The sequence below is a fragment of the Petaurus breviceps genome, unplaced genomic scaffold, assembly GCF_028583685.1.
Source record: "Petaurus breviceps papuanus isolate PSGF00001 unplaced genomic scaffold, PetGlider_PUasm1.0 216, whole genome shotgun sequence".
Lineage (NCBI taxonomy): Eukaryota > Metazoa > Chordata > Mammalia > Diprotodontia > Petauridae > Petaurus > Petaurus breviceps.
In genome coordinates, this window is record NW_027185867.1 from 506,080 (window position 1) to 525,683 (window position 19,604).

General features: G+C 34.9%; 1 protein-coding gene across 2 annotated transcripts in view; it reads left to right on the forward strand.

Annotated features, from left to right (window-relative positions):
• GXYLT1 (glucoside xylosyltransferase 1) overlaps nt 1-19,604 on the forward strand; it is an 86,363-nt gene that overhangs the window by 29,599 nt on the left and 37,160 nt on the right. The window contains exons 2-3 of one of the 2 annotated variants that reach the window (XM_069094218.1): nt 698-793; nt 12,231-12,405. In XM_069094218.1, the coding sequence (XP_068950319.1) occupies nt 698-793; nt 12,231-12,405 (271 nt within the window). The remainder of the gene's footprint in view (nt 1-697; nt 794-12,230; nt 12,406-19,604) is intronic. The other variant, XM_069094219.1, reaches the window with a different exon arrangement.

Sequence of the window (19,604 nt, forward strand, 5' to 3'; positions counted from 1 at the left end):
GAATGCTGAATGCTTCTGTGTTGTAATAGTTACTGATAACTTCTTCAGGCTTCTGAATCACCTCCCTGGGGCTTTGTGACAATACTGGCACTTTGATCTCCCTGATTCTTAACATCCCTTTGCTTTTATTGCTTCTGAGCATAGAGTCCTTCCAGTTGTGTCTCTGATCCCCCTGGGAGGCTGTCATTTTGTTTGCCTGTGCTTATACTAGCTTTGCTGATGGACCATCTTTCTGTGGGCTTCTGGAGGAATTTTTGTGCAGTTCTATTGTCGAAGAAGTCACAGTTATTTCATAATGAATATCTTGACCACTATTTGGTGCAAATATCAAATTTTTGCTAGTGTAGGTAAGTGTGCACTGGGGAGTCTGCTTCCTGTTCCAGCCATCTCAGCTGGGAGTCCAGGCCAATTTTTTTTTTAAGTTAGAGAAAGATTAAATTAATGTTTGGAATATATTTTTGATAGGATAAATATCTGATTACATTTTGACGGTGTTATATGAAGAGGTAAATAAAATGCCAGGCAGTTCTTAAACAATTTGTCCTACCACTACTAGTTTAAATAAAAGTAAAAATTATCCAAGTTGCCTACTTCTGCCACATTGTTATGAAATAAAAACAATAAATCATTATATTGCTAACTAAGTAGCAAATGAAAATATTCTTATAGGACTTTTATTTCTGTCTTATTTTGTTAGGTATAATAAGGATGTCTCTCTCTCTTATTGGAACCCCTATTGGATGCTGCCCTCTGATGTTTGTGGAATGAACTGCTTTTGGGAAGCCACTTTTAGGTAGGAACTTACTATTTTAGTAGTAGCTCAGAGTAGGTAAGAGCAGATAATAAAAACCAAGACTATAGGACAGAATTATTTTGATAGTTTTTTTTCCCAGGAAGTTAACATTTTCTTTGAAGTACAATTTATTTTTCTGGTTTACTTGTCTCCACTCTCTCTTTTTTTCTTTGCTCTTTAAATTCAGCAAATATTCTGTTTCTCTTATGTATAAAACATACAAAGTACTGGGGGTTACATTGATGCAACAGACAAGGCTTATTAAAATTGTTTTTTGTTGTTGTTGTTATTTTTTTTAATAATCTGTCAGTATTTACCATGAGTAAAATATTCTGCTGAATTCTTTTTCAAGTAACACTAGAAAGACAGACTCTAAGCTTTAGGAATTTATAATCTGAGATGATACAGATATGAAGCATATGATGAGATGTAAATATATAACAATTATCTCTAGTTTTAAGATGTCTGATATTTTCATTTTTCATGTTTCCTAGCCATTGTCCTAGAAACCTTCTATTTATCATTCCCAGCTGGTAAATCTTAATGCCTAACATCCCATCTCCAGTCTGATTTTTCTCTTCTTTTTCCAAAGTCCCAAAATCAAGCTGAGAAGTAAGAAGACTACAAGTGAAAAATGAGACATATATTTTAGACACCACCAATGTGGAATCTTTTTTTGCTTGACTTGTTTGCTTGTTTTTGTTTTAATTTTTTTGGGCAGGGGGGGTTACCTTTGAGTTCAAGACTGTTTTCTTCCTACCCTTCTTTCCTACACTGAACTAGAGAAGGCCAACATTAAATATACACACATGTGTGTATATATATATATTCATATGTATATATATATTCATATATATACACATGTGTGTATATGTGTGTATGTGTATATATGTGAAACTATACAGTGCATAGCTCCATATATCAGTTCTTTCTGTGGGGTGGATAGCATCTTCCTTCATAAGTCTGTTATAGTTGATTTGAATACTGATATAACTCACAATACCTTAGTCATTCACATTTATTCTTCAAGCAGTACTGTTGTTACTGTGTACAACGTTCTCTTGGTTCTTCTTGTTTTACTCTTTACTGTTTCGTGCAAGTTTTCCCATGTTTTCTTACAGTCAACCTGCTCATCATTTCTTACAGCACAGTAATATTACATCACAATCATATACCACAACTTACTAAGCCATTCCTAAATTGATGGGCATTCCCTTAATTTCTAGTTCCTTGCCACCACAGAGAGAACTGTTGTAAATATTTTAGAACATAGGGGTGGCTAGGTGGCACAGTGAATAGAGCACTGGCCCTGGAGTCAGGAGGACCTGAGTTCAAATCCGGCCTCACACACTTAACACTTACTAGACATGTGACCTTGGGCAAGTCACCTAACTACAATTACCCTGCCCCTCCCCTCTGGAAAAAAAAGTGGAAAAAATATTTTAGAACATATAGATTCTTTTCCCTTTTCCCTGATCACCTTGGGAAAAAGACTTAATAGTTGTATTGCTGGTTCAAAGGGTATATGCCATTTTATAACTCTTTGGGGCATAATTCCAGATTACTCTCCAAAATGGCTAGATAAGTTTACAGTTCCACAAGCAATGTATTAGTATCCCAATTTTTCTACATCCTCTCCAAAGTTTGTCATTTTCCCTTTCTGTCATTTTAATCAGTCTGATAGGTATGAGGTAGTATCTTTTATTTCTTAATTATCTTAATATCCTAACTTGCATTTCTCTAATCAATAGTGATTTAGGGCATTTTTTCATATTGCTATATATAGTTTTGATTTCTTCCCCCAGAAACTACCTGTTCATATTCTTTGACTGTTTATCAGTTGGAGAATGACTCCCTTTCTTAGAATTTTGTCAGAATTCTCCATATACTTGAAAATATAAGACTTTTATTTGATAAACTCTCTATAAAATTTCCCCCTAATTTTCTGCTTTCCTTTTAACCTTGGCTACATTGGTTTTATTTGTCTAAAACCTTTTTAATGTAATAAAAATTAATCATTTTACATTTCACAATGCTTTCTATCTCTTGTTTATTCATAAATTTTTCTCCCATCCATAAATCTGATAGGTAATATATTCTATGTTCTTTGATTATAAATATTTGTTACAAGAATTTTCTATTTCTTCAGTGCGGGAGGTGGGAAGGAGAGAAAATGAATACTGATTAGTAGAACAAAAGTATATTTTAAAATAATCAGAGAAGAACAAAGAACAAAGTGAGGACCCAACTGATATTAGATAATGTAACTTGGTAGTAAATCCAGTTGGGAGGATGTCATAAGTTTTACTGGTAGGAATAAAATTTCTAGAGGAAAGACAAAGAAGTAGATGACAGAAGCTCATTTATTTTACATTCTTGCAACAAGTCTGTGTGCTGTAAAACAGACACACACTTAGCCAAGCGAGAGCAAGCCTTTTTATCCCTGTTCTGAAACTTGAAGACCCTCTCTCATTTCCTCATTGGCTGAGTACTCTAAGGTATATAACTTTCTGGTACATCTACTTCATGTTTTACCCTTGTTATGTTTCCCATCCATTATATGTGGAAATATACCATGTGTATTAAAATGAGCTTTAGCTCCTCCCCAGAAGAAAAAGTTAATATTCCTAAGACTATTAAGCATGTGTACTTTTAAGCCTGACTCAGCCCTATTCTTGACCACAGATCCAGGTTTCTTGTAACCATTTTCCTGTTTTCCTTCTTGTCCTGAGAATTGTTTTTACAAGAAAAGACCACTTTTTTTTTTTTTAAGAAAACCCAATTCCCTTCGCCTGTGTGGAAACATAATATTTATATGTCACATTTCTAAGTCCCAAGCACCATGCTAAATGCTTTATAGTTGTTATCTCATTTAGTCCTCACAACAACCCTAATATAATACCCATTTTACAGATGAAGAATCTGATGCAGACAGTTCAAGTGACTTGTCCTGGTTCACATAGCTAGCAAGTGTCTGAGGCAGTACTTTAACTCAGGTCTTCCTGATTCCAGATCCAGCACCATCCACTGTACCACCTGTCTGCCCCATGCAGCACATGAACAAGGACATAAAAGACTGATTGTGGTGTTTATTCAGGGTTAGGTTTGGATGCCCTTACTTCCTTACTGTCTATTGTTTCTTTACCACTTTTCAGTTGAGAAAAATTATTATTAGCCAATGATTTGGGAAGATCCAGAGTCATTTTTCTCTTGCCTCCCCCTTTTCTTTTCTTTTTTTTTTTTTTTTTTAAAGCATTTAGGTTTAAATAACTTCCCCAAGGTTACCCGGCCATTTTTTTTTTTTTTTTTAATGTGGGTGTTAAGTATCTGAGGCCAGAACTGATCCGGAGTCCGGACCTGACTCCGAAGCCGGCGCTTTTACTCACTGTGCCACCTAGCCACCCCAACCTTCCCTTTTTCTAAAGTCTTGGTTTAAAAAGTTCAGTCTTCTGAAGGATATTACTGATAATGGAATTCGTTTAACTTTCTTAATAGTTTTGTTCAGAAGAAGCCATTGTGCTCTACTCAGGCTTAGGTGGGGATGATTTCTTTGAATAGATTGCCCAAGGGTGGAGGGGGTCTGGATATAGGAATAATTTCTTTGACATGTCACTCTCTGCCCCTCATTCTAGTATTCATTCTCACATTAATTGCTAACCAATCAGAGTTGATTGACACTCTTGGGAATATCCCTTTTCCAATAGGCATATAAGCCATGAGCCTGCTGCATGATTGCTTTTGGCATTTGAGAGTGCCACTGGTCCTTTTATTAAAATTATTTTCAATTATTTTTAAATACATTATTAATTTGTTATTAATAATTATTAATTATTAATAAATTTATTATTAATAAAATGATAAATTACCCAGAAATTGTTTCTTGAACTTTTCAAAATGCCAGATAGTCTACCTTTGATACTACTCACATTACTGAAATAGTTCTCTCAGGAGTCACTATCACCTTCATAAATGCCAAATCTAGTTACTTTTTTTGTCCCTACCTTTCTTAACATCCTCTGTTCAGAGAGTCCTAAGTAGAGCCTGGAGAGGAATGAAGATGTGGGGTAGCCAGGACATCATCCTTAAAATCGAAATTCTAAGAGGAGCCATTCAATCAAAGGAAGGGCGAAAGGGCAGCAAATAGGGGGAAAAAAAGAAACAACTTTTGATTATAATTACCAGTAAGGGTTTGGTAATAATAATAAAAATAACGATAATAAATAGCATTTATATCACACTTATGTATCTGGCCCTGTGCTAAATGCTTTATAATTATTGTTTCATTTGATCCTAACAAAAACTGGGAGATAGGTGCAGTTATTATAACCATTTTACAGATGAATAAATTGAGGCTAGCAGAGCTTAAGTGAATTATCCAGACTCAAATCTGAGGCCAGATTTGAACTTCCTGGAGTATTCCTGACAATGCAGTGCTCTATATACTGTATCACTAGCTTTTAAGTATATAAATAATAACTGAAAGATATGCAGGTAGGGGTTTGGTGGGATGGGAGAGGAGCAAGTTATAAAGGACTTTGAATGCAAAGTGGATTTTAAGTGAATTGCTTTGTCAAATTTGTAACAATATTTGGTGTCATTCTCCAATTGATAAACAGCCAAAGAATATAAACAAGGCAGTTTTTGGAGGAAGAAATCAAAGTTACATATATAATTATATGAAGAAATGTCCTAAATCACTATTGATTAAAGAAATGCAAATTAAAACAACTTTGAAATACTATCTCATACGTATCAGATTGCCTAAAATGATAGAAGGGGAAAATGACAAATGTTGGATGGAATGTGGAAAATTTAGGATGCAAATTCAGTATTGGTTGAATTGTGAACTGATCTAACTATTTTGGAAAACAATCTGGAATTATGCCCAAAGAGTTATAAAACTGTTTATATCCTTTGAACCAGCAATACCAATATTAGGTCTTTTCTCCAAGGTGTTTTGGGGAAAAGGAAAAGAACTTAAATGTTCTAAAATATTAGCAGCTCTACAAGTGGTGGCAAAGAACTAAAAATTGAGAGGATGCTTGTTGGTTGGAGAATAGCTGAACAAGTTGTGGTATATGATTGTGATGGAATACTACTGTGTTATAAAACATGATGAGGTGGCTGATTTTAAAAAATCCTGGAAAGACTTGGATGAAATAATGAAAAATGAAATGAGCAGAATGAAGAGAATGTTGTGCACAGTTAACAGCAATATTATCCTAAGAACAACCTTGAACAACTCTCATTTTGAGTATCATAAAGACTCAAATCAAGTACAAAAGGGCCTATGAAGGAAGATGTGATCCAGAGAAAGAGCTAGTAACAGAAGAATGTATAGTATGGTTTTCCATAAACACACTATAGCACCAATGCAATATTTACAGCGCCCACGATCACGATAGAGAACGGGACACTATTGCATGACATTCAATCGCAAAATATGCAAGACTCTTCAGATAAAGGATAAAACAGAAGGATTTATTTAGATACCAGAAAACCGAATCCCAAAAGCAGTAAGCCGAAGTACCAAAGATATTTAGAAGCCATAATAATGCTGAGAGCGACAGCATCCTTTAGCCTTCCCACAAACCAATATGTGATCAACATTTACTCATGAAACCCTCTATCTATTTAATGAGCTCCTTTGTCTTTGTCTGCAACTGTCTCCAGCTGTCAGACTAGCTCTAACCCAGCTTCCTGTGAGCTCTGCTTTTCCTCAGCAAACTCTTCCCACCACAGGCTCCATGTGACATCAGAGGAGAGAGTTTATCTTCACAGCAGGGGAGGTCTTCAAACTCCCCCCTAGGTCTATTAAGGGGCAGGGAAGATCTTCAAATTCCAATTCCCATTACATATACACACACACATACTCACACGTGTCTAATGGTAGCTTTCTCCCGGGCTGGGTTGGGGGAGAGGGAATAATAAAAAGTGCACTGCAGAGAAAAAAAACTTAGAGGGAAGCACAGAAAAGCAGGGTAGCTTTGAAAACAATGGGATAGAAATTTTTTTTTTTTTGTTTTTTGGAGGGGCATTTGGGGTTAAGTGACTTGCCCAAGGTCACACGGCTATTTTTTTGTGTTAAGTGTCTGAGGCTGGATCCGAACCCAGGTCCTCCTGACTCTAGGGCCAGTGCTCTCTATTCACTGTGCCACCTAGCCACCCCTAGAATTAATTTTTTTTAAAGTAAATAGTGTGATGTAGAAATTCATGATTTTTATATTGAATCCTCTTTTTACATTGTGCTATGTATTTGGAAATTTTCTTTTTTGTTGTTTTTTTGTATTGAAGTTTAAAATGAATAAAAATTTTAGAAAATATTCTGTATAAATAAAAAAAAATTGGCCAGAAAAACCTACTCAGGATGAAGGTAGAAATATAACTGTACTTTATCAGAAGCCAGTTTTAACTAGAATTGGACGTTGTTTAAACCTTAAATTCTTTCAGGAATTCTTGTTTCTTTTTATTTTTTTATTATTCATTTTTTTTGTTGCATTTTAAGTTACAAGTTGTCTTCCTCCCTCCCTCCCAATCCTACATTAGAGATTTCCAACATTAGATATAGTTATATATGTGGAACCACACATATATGTGGAACAGTACATACTTCCATCTATCTGTACTTTCTCTACAGGTGGATAGTATCTTCCCCCTTAAGTTCTTTGTAATTGATATGAATGATCTTATTACTCGGAATAGCTCAGTCATTCATAGGGAAGAACTAAAAAATGATTTTCAAAATCAAACAAGAGTGGTAGAAGAAAAATTATTTCAGGATATGAAAGCAAAAGGAAAAAATTTTGAAAAGACAATTAACAACTTGGTAAAAGAGTCGATAAAAACACTAAAAGAGATAATAATTTAAAAACCAGAGTTGACCAAATGGAAACATACATACAAAAATTCACTGAAGAAAATAACTCCTTAAAAAGTAGAATAGGTCAAATATAAAATATAATTATTGGATTACCTGAAAGCCATGATCAAAGAAAGATCCTAGGGATCATATTTCAGGAAATTATCCAGGAAAACTACCTCAATATCCTAGAACCATGGGGTAAAACAGAAATTGAAAGAATTTAGTGATCACCACCTGAAAGGGATCTAAAATTAAACTCCTGGAAATTTTACAGCCAAATTCCAGAACTCCCTGGTCAAAGAGAAAATACAAGCAATAAAAAAAGAATCAATTCAGATATTGTGGACCACAGTCAGGATCACTCAAAATTTAGCAGAAAGGAGCAGAAGGCTTAAATTTGATATTCCATGAGGCAAAGGAGCTAGGATTGTAACCAAGAATAATCTTCCCAGCAAAACTGAGTGTAATCTTTCAGGGAAAAAATTTACTTGGGTGCAGGTAGGTGGCGCAGTGCTGGGCTTAGGGTCAGGAACACATGAGTTAAAATGCAGTCTCAAATACTTAAGTAGCCCTGTGACCCTGGGCAAGTCACTTAACCTTGTTTGCCTCAGTTCCTCATCTATAAAATGATCTGGAGAAGGAAATGGCAATTCTAGTATCTTTGCCAAGAAAATCCCTAAAACGACTGAACAGAGGATTTTCAAGCATTTGTAATGGATTTACAAGTGCATGCTACCAAGCATTTAAATAATTCAAAATACTGTAAAAACTTTTTGAATAAAAGATAAGAAGAAGTTCTACCAAATTCCTTGTGACACAAACATAGTTTTGATACTTAACCCAAGGAGAAAAAAAACAAAAAGAAATTATAGACCAATTTTCCTAATGAATATTGATGCAAAAATTTCAAAGAAAATACTGGCAAGGAGATTGTAGCAATATACCACCAAAATTATACACTCTGACCAAATGGGATGCATATCTGGAATGTGCAACTGGTTCAATATTAGGAAAACTAACAGTGTAATTGACTATAACAAAAAAAATCATTTGGATATCTCAATAGATAAAGAGAAAGCTTTTGACAAAATAGCACTCATTACTATTAAAAACACTAGAAAGCATAGGAATCAGTGGAACTTTTCTCAGTCTAAAACCAAGAACAAGCATTGTCTGTACTGGGAATAAACTTGAAACCTTCCCATTAAGATTAGGGGTGGAGCAAGGATATCCATTATTATCATTATTGCTTAATATTGTATTAGAAATGCTACTATAGCAATAAGACAAGGAAAAGTAACTGGAGAAATAAAACTAAACAATGAGGAAATAAAACTATCAATCTGCACAAACGATATGATGGATAATACCTAGAGAACCCCAGAGAATCAAAACTGGTTGAGACAATTAGCAACTTGATTTGATGCTTTAAAATATAGTTTGAAATTTGGTACTGTTTTGGCCCCCCTATTGACTTTTATTCATTACTTCCCTTGAGATTATTGTCCTCTTATTTCTACAAATGAATCACATTTTTTTCTAGCTCTATAAAGTAATTCTTTAATATTTTTGTTGATATATCACTGAATAAACTAATTTAGGCATTGCCATTTTTATTATATTGCCTCATTGTAGGAATGAGCATTTCATATACCTCTTGTTATCTGGGTTTGTTTTGATTTCTTTAAAGATATTTTGTGGTTGTATTAAATGTATCTATATGTCTTAGTATAGATTCCAGAATATTTTATAAATTTGATAGTTATTTTGAATAGAATTCCTTTATCTCTTTTTGCTGGATTTTGTTGGTGATAAACAGAAATGCTGATGATTTATATAGATTTATTTTATATCTTGCAAATTTTTTGAAGCTGTTGTTTCAGTAAATTTTTGCTTGAATCTTTGGGCTTCTCTGAATCATCAAATAATTTTCAGTAAGCAACAGCTTTGTTTCTGCTATGCCTATGCTTACTCTCTCAATTTCTTTTTCTTATTTTATGATTTGGCTTGCATTTTTATCACTTCTTCAAATAATAGTGGTGATGGTAGATGTTTTTGCTTTACCTCTGATGTCATTGGATAGGCCTATAGCTTTTCTCCAATATGGATAATGTTGTTTATTTAGATATTTACTCGTTGCTATATTATGAAACTATATATGCTTGTATTTTTCGTGTTTTTTTTCAGAAATGGATGTTGACTTTTGCCAAACCTTTTTTCTGCATGATTGATGTAATTATGTAATTTTAATTTCTTTTGTTATTAGTATCATTTGCTTTTCTTTATTTTGAACCTACCCTGTAAATTAAACCTGGTATTAGTGGATAGATGTCTAAATAAGTTATTTTACCTGTTTTGTTGATATTTTATTCAATATTTTTGTGTTATTATTCTTTAGAAATTTTGGTTCGTAGTTTTCTTTCTTTGCTTTGTCTCTCCCTGGGTTAGTTTCCAAGATCATATTTGTATCATAGAATTACTGGTGTGGGCTCCTTTGTTTCCTCTTTTTGCACAAAGCTTATGTAATATTGAAATTAATGGTTCTTTAGAGGCAGCTTATAGTGGAATGGATGGAGTGCTGGGCCTGGAATCAGGACAACCTGAGTTCAACTCCAATCTCAGACACTTACTAGCTGTCTGACCCTGGGCAAGTCAGTTAACCTCTGTTTGCTTCACTTTCCTCAACTGTAAAATTTTAAGGTAATAGAAATTATCTTGAAGGATTGTTGTTAGGATGAAATGAGGTCATGTTTTTAAAGGCGCTTAGCACAATGCCTGGCCTATAGTAGACACATTTTCCCTTTCCTTACCCCTTACAGTGCTATATGTAGTTGGGTTGGCCTTAATGAGAAGGAGAGATGTCAGTAATATAAAAGAAATGAATAAAGAAAACTGATCTTACTTTAAATTTTCATGCTTCAATATTGGATGCAAGCAATGTTTATATTTGATTTGGGGTATACATATAATTGAATAATATTATTTTAAAATGTATGTTTGCTTTTTTTAATTGAAACAATATAGCTAAATTTTGTAACGGTATATTTCTGATTATACCTCCTTTCCTCACTGAACTGTGCTTTGTAACAAAGAAAAACAGTTAATCAAAATGTCCGTATATGACCAAATACAGAAAGTTTTGTAATTGTTGTTCACCTCCCTCTCTATCAGGAGGAGAGCAGTATGTTTTACCATTTGTTCTCTAGGACTAAGATTGGTTATTGCAATTATTTAATGTTCAGCTGCATAGAGTCATAGGATTATAGATGTAGAACAAGAAGGGACATCAAAAGCAATCTAATCCAAATCCCTCATTTTACAAATGAAGATGCTGAGGCACATAGGCTAAGTGATTTGTCCAGAGTCACATAGTAGTAAGTGGTAGAATCAGGACTTATTTCTAGGTCCTTGACTCCAGGTCTTGAACTCTTTCCACCATACTACATTGCCTTTTAGTTTTGCTTTGGTTTACGTTATTGTGTATATTCTTCTGGCTCTGTTTTCTTTATTTTTGCATTACTTCATGATCTTAAATTCTTTTGAATTTATCTTTCAATTTCACTTGTGTGGGCTGTGGTTGTGGTAGGACCATGACATCAGGAAGATGATGCCATGACTTGCAAATGAATTGGATTTAAGTGAGAGACGGCTGTGCAAAGTCACCAGCCTCACTTTCTCCTCTGCAGCCATCTTGGTCCAGTGGCCAGATATAGGTCAGGACAACTGGAGATGTCCCCCAGTGCAGTGGGAGACCTCAGCCTTTTTGAGCTAAGCTCTTTTAAGTTAAATTCTCACTTTGAGGCAATGCCAATTTCAGTTTGACTATTCAGCTCCTCTCTACTTTTCTCCTTTCCTCTGCTCTCCTCTCTCCACACGAGGTATCATGATCATACCAGAGGGTGATCTGCCCAAAGGCAGGTAAATTTTGAAGGCTGAAACCTACCTAGATATCTTGGGCTTTACTGGCTAGATTTCTTTGTTAAAGAGCATGCCTTAAACCCAACTCTTTCTGGTTCTCATGAATTGTTCTCCAATAGGTCCTTTCCCAAGTACCATTTGATGGTTATTGTTTGGACTTTGATGGTTGAGTGAATATAAAAGTAATTGTTTCTCTTTTGGCCAGAAACCCCAAAGGTCTTTGCCTCCCAGTTTGATTTTTTATTTTTATTTTTTGTCTTAAAGAGGGAGGTCATCCCTGAATGTGCATTGTCTCAGTCTAAGTGAGAACTTGGAAAGACGTTAGCTTAAGTAGACTGAGGTCTCCCACTGCCTCGTGGGCCATCTCCAGTTGTCCTGACCTATATCTGGCCACTGGACCCAGATGCCTCCATAGGAGAAAGTGAGGCTGGTGACTTTGCACAGCCCTCCCTCACTTAAATCCAATTCATTTGCAAGTCATAGTGTTATCTTCCTGATTTGATGGCCCTCTTCAGGTAGGATAAACCACAACTTCTGAGTAGTAAGTTTCAGTCATGTTTCATTGTTTATTATGGAGTAGTTCATATGCTATATTTTGCTAATATTCTAAAGCTGTATTGAAAGAATTACAATTTAAAATATTCTCTTTATCATTAGGTATAGAATGATGAAAACACAATCCTCGGAGACAATGCACCTAGCTGTGGTAGCCTGTGGTGAACGACTGGAAGAGACTCTAACTATGATAAAATCAGCTGTTATTTTCAGCATCCAACCTCTTCAGTTTCACATTTTTGCTGAAGATCATTTGCACCGCAGCTTTGCAAACATAGTAGGTATTTGGTATAGAATTATTTTATTGCATACATATAGGCAAATATGTTGATAAAAAGAATAGTTGAAGGTTTTTAGATAATAATGCTATATCACTGATAATACATTGCCTTTAACATTCATTTATGAGAACTAAATTTAAAACTTACTGATGAGTAAAAGTTTATCTAAGTGAAAATAACTTCAATTACATATTTTTATTGAATCTTAGAGTTGAAAACTTCATAGACTAGAGAAAGCTAAATTGAAAGTAATTAAACAGTATAAATTTATTATTTTAAGACATTTTTCAGTTAGATGAAGAATTATCTGGGAGAAATCCTTAAAAATTGTGTTTTCATGTAATGAATAATAATTGTTTATAATTAGGATAATAGAAATGGAAATGTCTAAAATTCCTAATGATGCCAAAAAAGTTTTTTAATTATTTATATTAAATATATGAAATATTTTCTGCATTGACAGCTTGCAATTTTTGTGAAGAAAAATGTTTTGCTTAGCATAAATAAAGCAAAATTATAAATTAATAAAGTCTGGATTGCTAAGGTTTCACATTTTAAATTTCTTATATCAGTACTTCCCATTTGTCTACAATTTTTATGACTTTTTCTTTCAGAATGTTAATTGAAAACATTTTAAGTTTTTATAAAATAAAACATAAAGTTCCAAGTCAAGAAATAGATTGGAAAAATGAGCAGCCACCACCACCACCAACAAAAACTTGACCATAAAAAGCTACTCTTGGTTTCAGGGAAGACTGCCATAAACTCAAAAGAAGACAACAATGTCAAAATGTCTACATGAGAAGCCTCAAAAAAAACCTACTAATTGGACAGAAGCCCAACAAGAAAGAGATGAGAGTGATAGAGAAAAAAAATGGGAAAAGAAATGCGATGCTAGAAAATTGTGAAAAGATAATTAATACTTGGTAAATAGAGATTTTTTAAAAATCTGAAGAAACAACATCTTTAAAAAAACCCCACAGAATTGGCCTAATGATAAAAGAGGTACAAAAATTCACTGAAGCTGGGGCGGCGAGGTGATGCAGGAATAGAGCACCAGCCCTGGAGTCAGGAGGACCTGAATTCAAATCCAGCCTCAGACACTTAACACAAAACTAGTCGTGTGACCTTGGGCAAGTCACTTAACCCCAACTGCCCTCCAAAAAAAAGCAAAAAAAAAATTCATTGAAGAAAAGAGCTCCTTAAAAAGCAGAATTGCCAAATGAACAGACAAGTACAAAAGCTCACTGCAGAAAATAATTCCTTCTAATGAGAATCGGACCAAGTGGAAGTTATTGATTCTATGAGACATCAAGAAACAAAGTCGAAAGAATGAAAAAATAGAAGAAATGTGAAATATCTCATTGGAAAAACAACTGACATGGAAAATAGATCAAGGAGATAGAATTTAAGAATTACTAGGCTACCTGAAAGCTTTGAGTAAAAAAAAGAGCTTAGACTTCATACTTAAAGAAATTATTGGGGGTGGGGAGGCGGGGGGATGAGGCTAGGGAGACAGGAGGACCTGAGTTCAAATCTGGCCTCAGACATTTGACACTTACTACCATGTTTCCCCGATAATAAGACACTGTCTTATTAATTTTTTTGGACAGAAAAACACCAGAGGGCTTATTTTCAGGGGAGGGCTTATTTTAATGAACATTGACAGCAATTTCCTTTATTCAATAAGCAAATCACTGGGGAAGAACAGGATGACACGCTCACTGCTGCAGCTCTGATTGGATGCAGCTCGGAGCGCGGCGTGTGTTTCACGGGGGGGGACGGTGCATACAGAGGGTACAGCGTGTAGCGCAGGGGATCACCTTCACTACAGTAGCAATCTCAATAGGGCTTATTTTCAGGGGAGGGCTTATTTTAGAGGAATCTTACACAGTAAGGGGAGGGCTTATTTTCGGGATAGGTCTTATTATCAGGGAAACACAGTAGCTCTGTGACATTGGGCAAGTTAACCTCAAATGCCCTACCTTCCCCCCTGCAAAAAAAAAAAAAAGGTTATAAAGGAAAATTGTCCTTATTTCTTAGATCCAAAGGGTAAAATAGAAATTGAAAGAATCTCTTGATTTCCTCCTGAAAAAGTCCCTTCAAAATAAAAATTTCCAGGAATATTATAGCCAAATACCAGAGTTCCGAGATCATGAAGGAAATATTACAAGTATTCAGGAATAAACAATTCCAGTATTGTGAAACCACAGTCAGACTAACACAAGATCTGGCAGCTTCTACATTAAAGGTTTGGAGAGCTTGGAAGATGATATTCCAGAAAATAAAGGAGCTAGTATTGTAACCAAGAATAACCTACTCAGAAAATCTTCAGGGGGCAAAAAAAAAAAAAAAAGGATATTTAATGAAATAGAGGACTTTTAGTTATTTGTGATGAAAAGACCAGTGCTGAATAGAAAATTTGACAAACACAAGACTCAAGAGAAGCAGAAAAAGGTAAATATGAAAGAAAAATCTTAAGGGCTTTAGCATGATTAAACTGCTTGCAGTACTATATGTAATGCCTGACAAGAGGTGAGAAAGAAGAATTCATTGAGAGTAGAGTTAGAATGGTGAAAATTTTCTTACATAAAAGAGTAATGTTTCTAAAAGGTTACACCCTCCTTCTCCCTTCTCAGACCACCCCCAAGACTAGCTGGAATCCAAATACTACCTCTCACCAAAGGGGGTTAAAACCAAACCTTTTCACTAACTGTACCCCTGAACATACCTATTTCATTGCTCAACTGTCCTAGGGCACTCTGCAAAATCGACTTGTATACTATCCTTTCTCCATATTTTATTGGTCAATTAGGGATAGAGAGAGGGCCCCCGTGCTACTTCTGACCAGTTTCTGTTAAAAGACAAGTATTCCTGTGCCACTTGCATATCCTAAACTCTATTGGAATTAATAGAGGACCTTTCTTTTTTAAAAATATTCATAATTTTCCCCCACTCTCTTGCAAAATAAGAGTATCTCTCCATCGTTATTACTTAGGGAAGAGAGGTATTGATTAAAATCTATCTCCCTGCTAGCCTCTAGTTAATGTTAGCAACATGTTTTATCCTATTTATTTTTCTTAAAAAATTTTTCCTTAAAGAAAAAAGCTTGTAAAATTACCAAAATTGATATTGCACAGTAGGAGCTGGGGAGTTAACTCCTCCTGCCTCTTATACCATTGAAAACTCCTTGGAAAAAAAGACTTTCTAGAGACTGCTGTTTGTGCAAGGAAGTGACTTTTTTTCTTCTTCACCAAGTATACTTTATGTGATAGTAGCAGTATTAGATTTGGGTGTCATCTCAACACCCAGGAGTCAGGCTGCCCTTTGAAAGTTAAAGGAACTATGAGACTGTATTCTTTTTTTTAATTTTTTTTTTGCTTTTTGGAGGGCAGTTGGGGTTAAGTAACTTGCCCAAGGTCACACGACTAGATTTTGTGTTAAGTGTCTGAGGCTGAATTTGATCTAAGGTCCTCCTGACTCCAGGGCTGGTGCTCTATTCACCGCGCCACCTAGCTGCTCCTAGGAGACCGTATTCTTATTCGTCAAAACCAACCAGACAAAAATATCAAAACCAGACAAACATACTCAACTTCAATACAAGGAGAAGATTCATTCTGAATAAAGTTCAAACCATTTTTTAAGTGCTCTCTAAAAGGGAGAAATAGTGGGAAAAGAGTCAGTCCAAATCAGCAAGGAAGAGTTTTTACAGTGGATGGGAAGATGGGAGGGTGATGGCAGGCAGCAGTTAAAAGACACGCTCACTGGAATTGGCTCAAAGAAGGAATAATATATATACACAGTCACTTGGGTATAAAAATCTATCTTACTCAATAGGAAAATGAGATTACTCAAGTGGGAAATAGGAGGGGAAGAAGATTAGAGAAAGTTTGAGGGGAATGATGAAAGGGAGGGCATATTAAAGGAGGTAGGGTCAGAAGCAAAGCAGACTTTTGAGGAGGGACAGGATAAAAAGAGAGAGAAAAGGATAAACAGAAGAAAATGGGATGGAGGGAAATTAGTTATTAGTTAGCAAAAATTAGTTAGTAATCATAACCATGAATGTGAATGGGATGGATTGATCCATAAAATGGAAGCAGGTAACAGAATAGATTTGAAACTAGAATCCAACAATATGTTATTTACAAGTGACACACTTCAAACAGAAAGATGTAGTATTAAAATAAGGGGCTAGAACAGAATCTATTATGGTTCAGTTGAAGTTAAAAAATAAAAAGCAGAGATAGTAATCATGTTCTTGGACAAAGCAGAAACAAAAATAGACTTAAGTAACAGATAATCAGGAAAGCTGCATTTTGCTAAAAAAAATAAAATACCATCGACAGTTTCTCTCATAAAGGCCTCATTTCTCAAATATATAAGGAACTGAGTAAAATTTATAAAAATAGGAGCTATTCTCTTCTCTAATTGATAAATGGTCCAAGGATATGAAGGCAGTTTTCAGAAGAACAAATCAAGGCTACCTATAATCATGAAAAAATTTGCTAAATCACAAATGATTAGAGAAATATAAATTAAAAGAACTCTGAGGTACCACCTCACACCTGTCACAAATGACAAGTACTGGAGGGGATGAAGGAAAATAGGTACACTAATGAATTGTTGATGGAGTTGTGAACTAGTCCAGACATTCTGGAGGACAATTTGCAATTATATCCAAAGGGCTATAAAACTGTACATACCCTCTGACCCAGCAATATGACTACTAGGGTTAGGTCTATCCCCCAGAGAGAGCAAAGAAAAATGTAAAGGATCTATATGTAAAGAAATAGTCATAACAGCTCATTTTGTGGTAGGAAAAATTTGGAAATTGAAGAGATATTCATCAGTTAGGGAATAGCTGAATGACTTGTGACATATGATTCAGATGGAGTAATATTGTTCCATAAGCCACTGTGATGGGGATTGTTTCAGAAAAAGATTGGAAGACTTAAATTAACTAATGCAAAGTGAACTGATCAGAGCCAGGAGGATGTTGTAGCAATAATATTGTAATGGTGATCAACTTTGAAAGATTTAGCTACTCTGATCAATACAGTGATGTAAAACAATCCCAAAGAACTCATAACAAAAAAATGCTATGCACTCCAGGGTAGCAAATTATTAGTTTTGAATTCAATGAAATTTGGTATAGTCATGATAATGATTATTTGTCATTTTATTATTAGGTATTCATGATGATAATTCTTTCAGGATACTGGATCAGTATATTAAATGCTACCATAGTGTTCTGAAAAGAAGTGAATTTACCTAAAAGGCCACAAGTTTAGGTTAGTTATAGATTTGGACCCAGTAACACTTGGAACTTGTATGATATTTTTTCCTTCACTGTGCAAAGGGAGCTCAAAAATATGTATGATTAAAATGTAAAAATATTTTATCACCATCTAGTGCCTGTGCTTAAATTTTGTGTGGATTCTATTAATGTACTATTATTGAATTAATAGAATAAGTGTATGATTGTCCATGTTTTAAATCAGTATTGTTGTGACCAGTTGAAATTTTAATTGCATCAGTAGAAAATGGATTGATATGAGTATATTTGGCCAGCTGAATGGTATAATACAAATTGGTTTAGTTGGAATTTCACTGATTAGAGCTCTCTTTTAATAGGCACTTTGTATCTCTACAGAGTGAATCATTCATTATGATTACCTTCAATACCAAGAGACCCTTGGGATGTTTTTGCAGTTGGTTAAGAAAGATTGTTTGCAATTTCTGTAATTATGGTAACCTGTTATTTGTATATTAAAATACCCCCTCTCCTTTCCAACAACATACCTGCATGAGGCCAGTTTTTCTTCATATACTTCAATCAAAACAACTTAGTCCAACATATTGAATGAAGAAAGAGATATGAGAATTTTGCTGTCTTCTATTAAGCAGGAAATTGAAGAGACTTGTTAAATTATATAAACCAATGCAAGTCTTCTCACTGTTTTTTGTTTGTATTGATATAGTTATTTTTCATTAAAATGTAATTTATGCAAATATCTAGAGGGTATGTTATTATTTTAAATGAATTAATTAATATTTTAAATTTTTTAAAAAGATTGTTTTATAAGAAACAGCAAGATTGCAGTATAGCCTTTCATTAGTCTATCTACTGCATAGTTGTGTAAGTCATAGGTGTCAAACTCAGGACCTGTGGGCCAAGATGTGACCCTCAGGGGTCTGTTTCTATTTGAGTTTGAAACCACTGGTATAAGTGAATAACTCTTAAGTGTAGGTCTTACCTTGTCACCCCCTTTCTCAATAAATTTTTACTCTACCATCTTGACTCTGCCTTCCCCCCCCCCCCAATAAACTCTAGTACTCTTTTTACTTACTGGCTTAACTAAAAACATCTCTTTTTATAGTTAGCTTTTAAAACATTTCTTTTTTTTTCTTCCATTTTTCAAATGCTTTATTAACTTCTTATTTACATCATTCATTTCTGCCAGATTTTGAGTTACAAATTTTCTCCCCGTTTTTCCCCTACCCACTGCCCCAAAATAGCGGTCCCACAGGATATCCCCTCCTCCAATCTGCTCTCTCCCATTTTTACTTCCATACCCCTTTCGATTTTTCCAGTAGGGCATGGTGGATCTCTATGCCCCAGTGCCTGTATATCTTACTTTCCAATTACATATAAAATAGTATTAATTACATATATATATATATATAGTTTTAAACATTTGATTTTAAAACTTTGAATTCCAGATTCATTCCCTTCCTCCCTTGTCACCCACCCTTACTGGGAAGATAAGCAGTTCAGTATAGGTTGTACATGTGTAGCTAATGCAAAACATTAACATAGTAGATACATTGTAAAAGACTGACTATATTTCCTTCCCTTCTATCCCACCTCCCACTTGTTCTATTCTCTACTTTGATCCTGTCCCTTTTCAAAAGTGGGTGCTTCCAACTTCCCTGCCCCCCAGCCTGCCCTCCCTTCCATCATCCCCTCTTAACCCCTTCTCTCCTACTCTCCCGTAGGGTGAGAGCTTTTAAAACATTTCACAATCTGGCCCAATTAATTTTTCCAGCCTTATTATACTATTTTCCTATCCTCACAGTCTAGCCAAACTGACCTTTTTCCTGGTTCTACACACAATTCAACTTTTCCCATCTCCATGCTTTTGCACCTGCTGTCCTTCATGCCTGGATTGTACTTCTTAATCACCATCTTTTA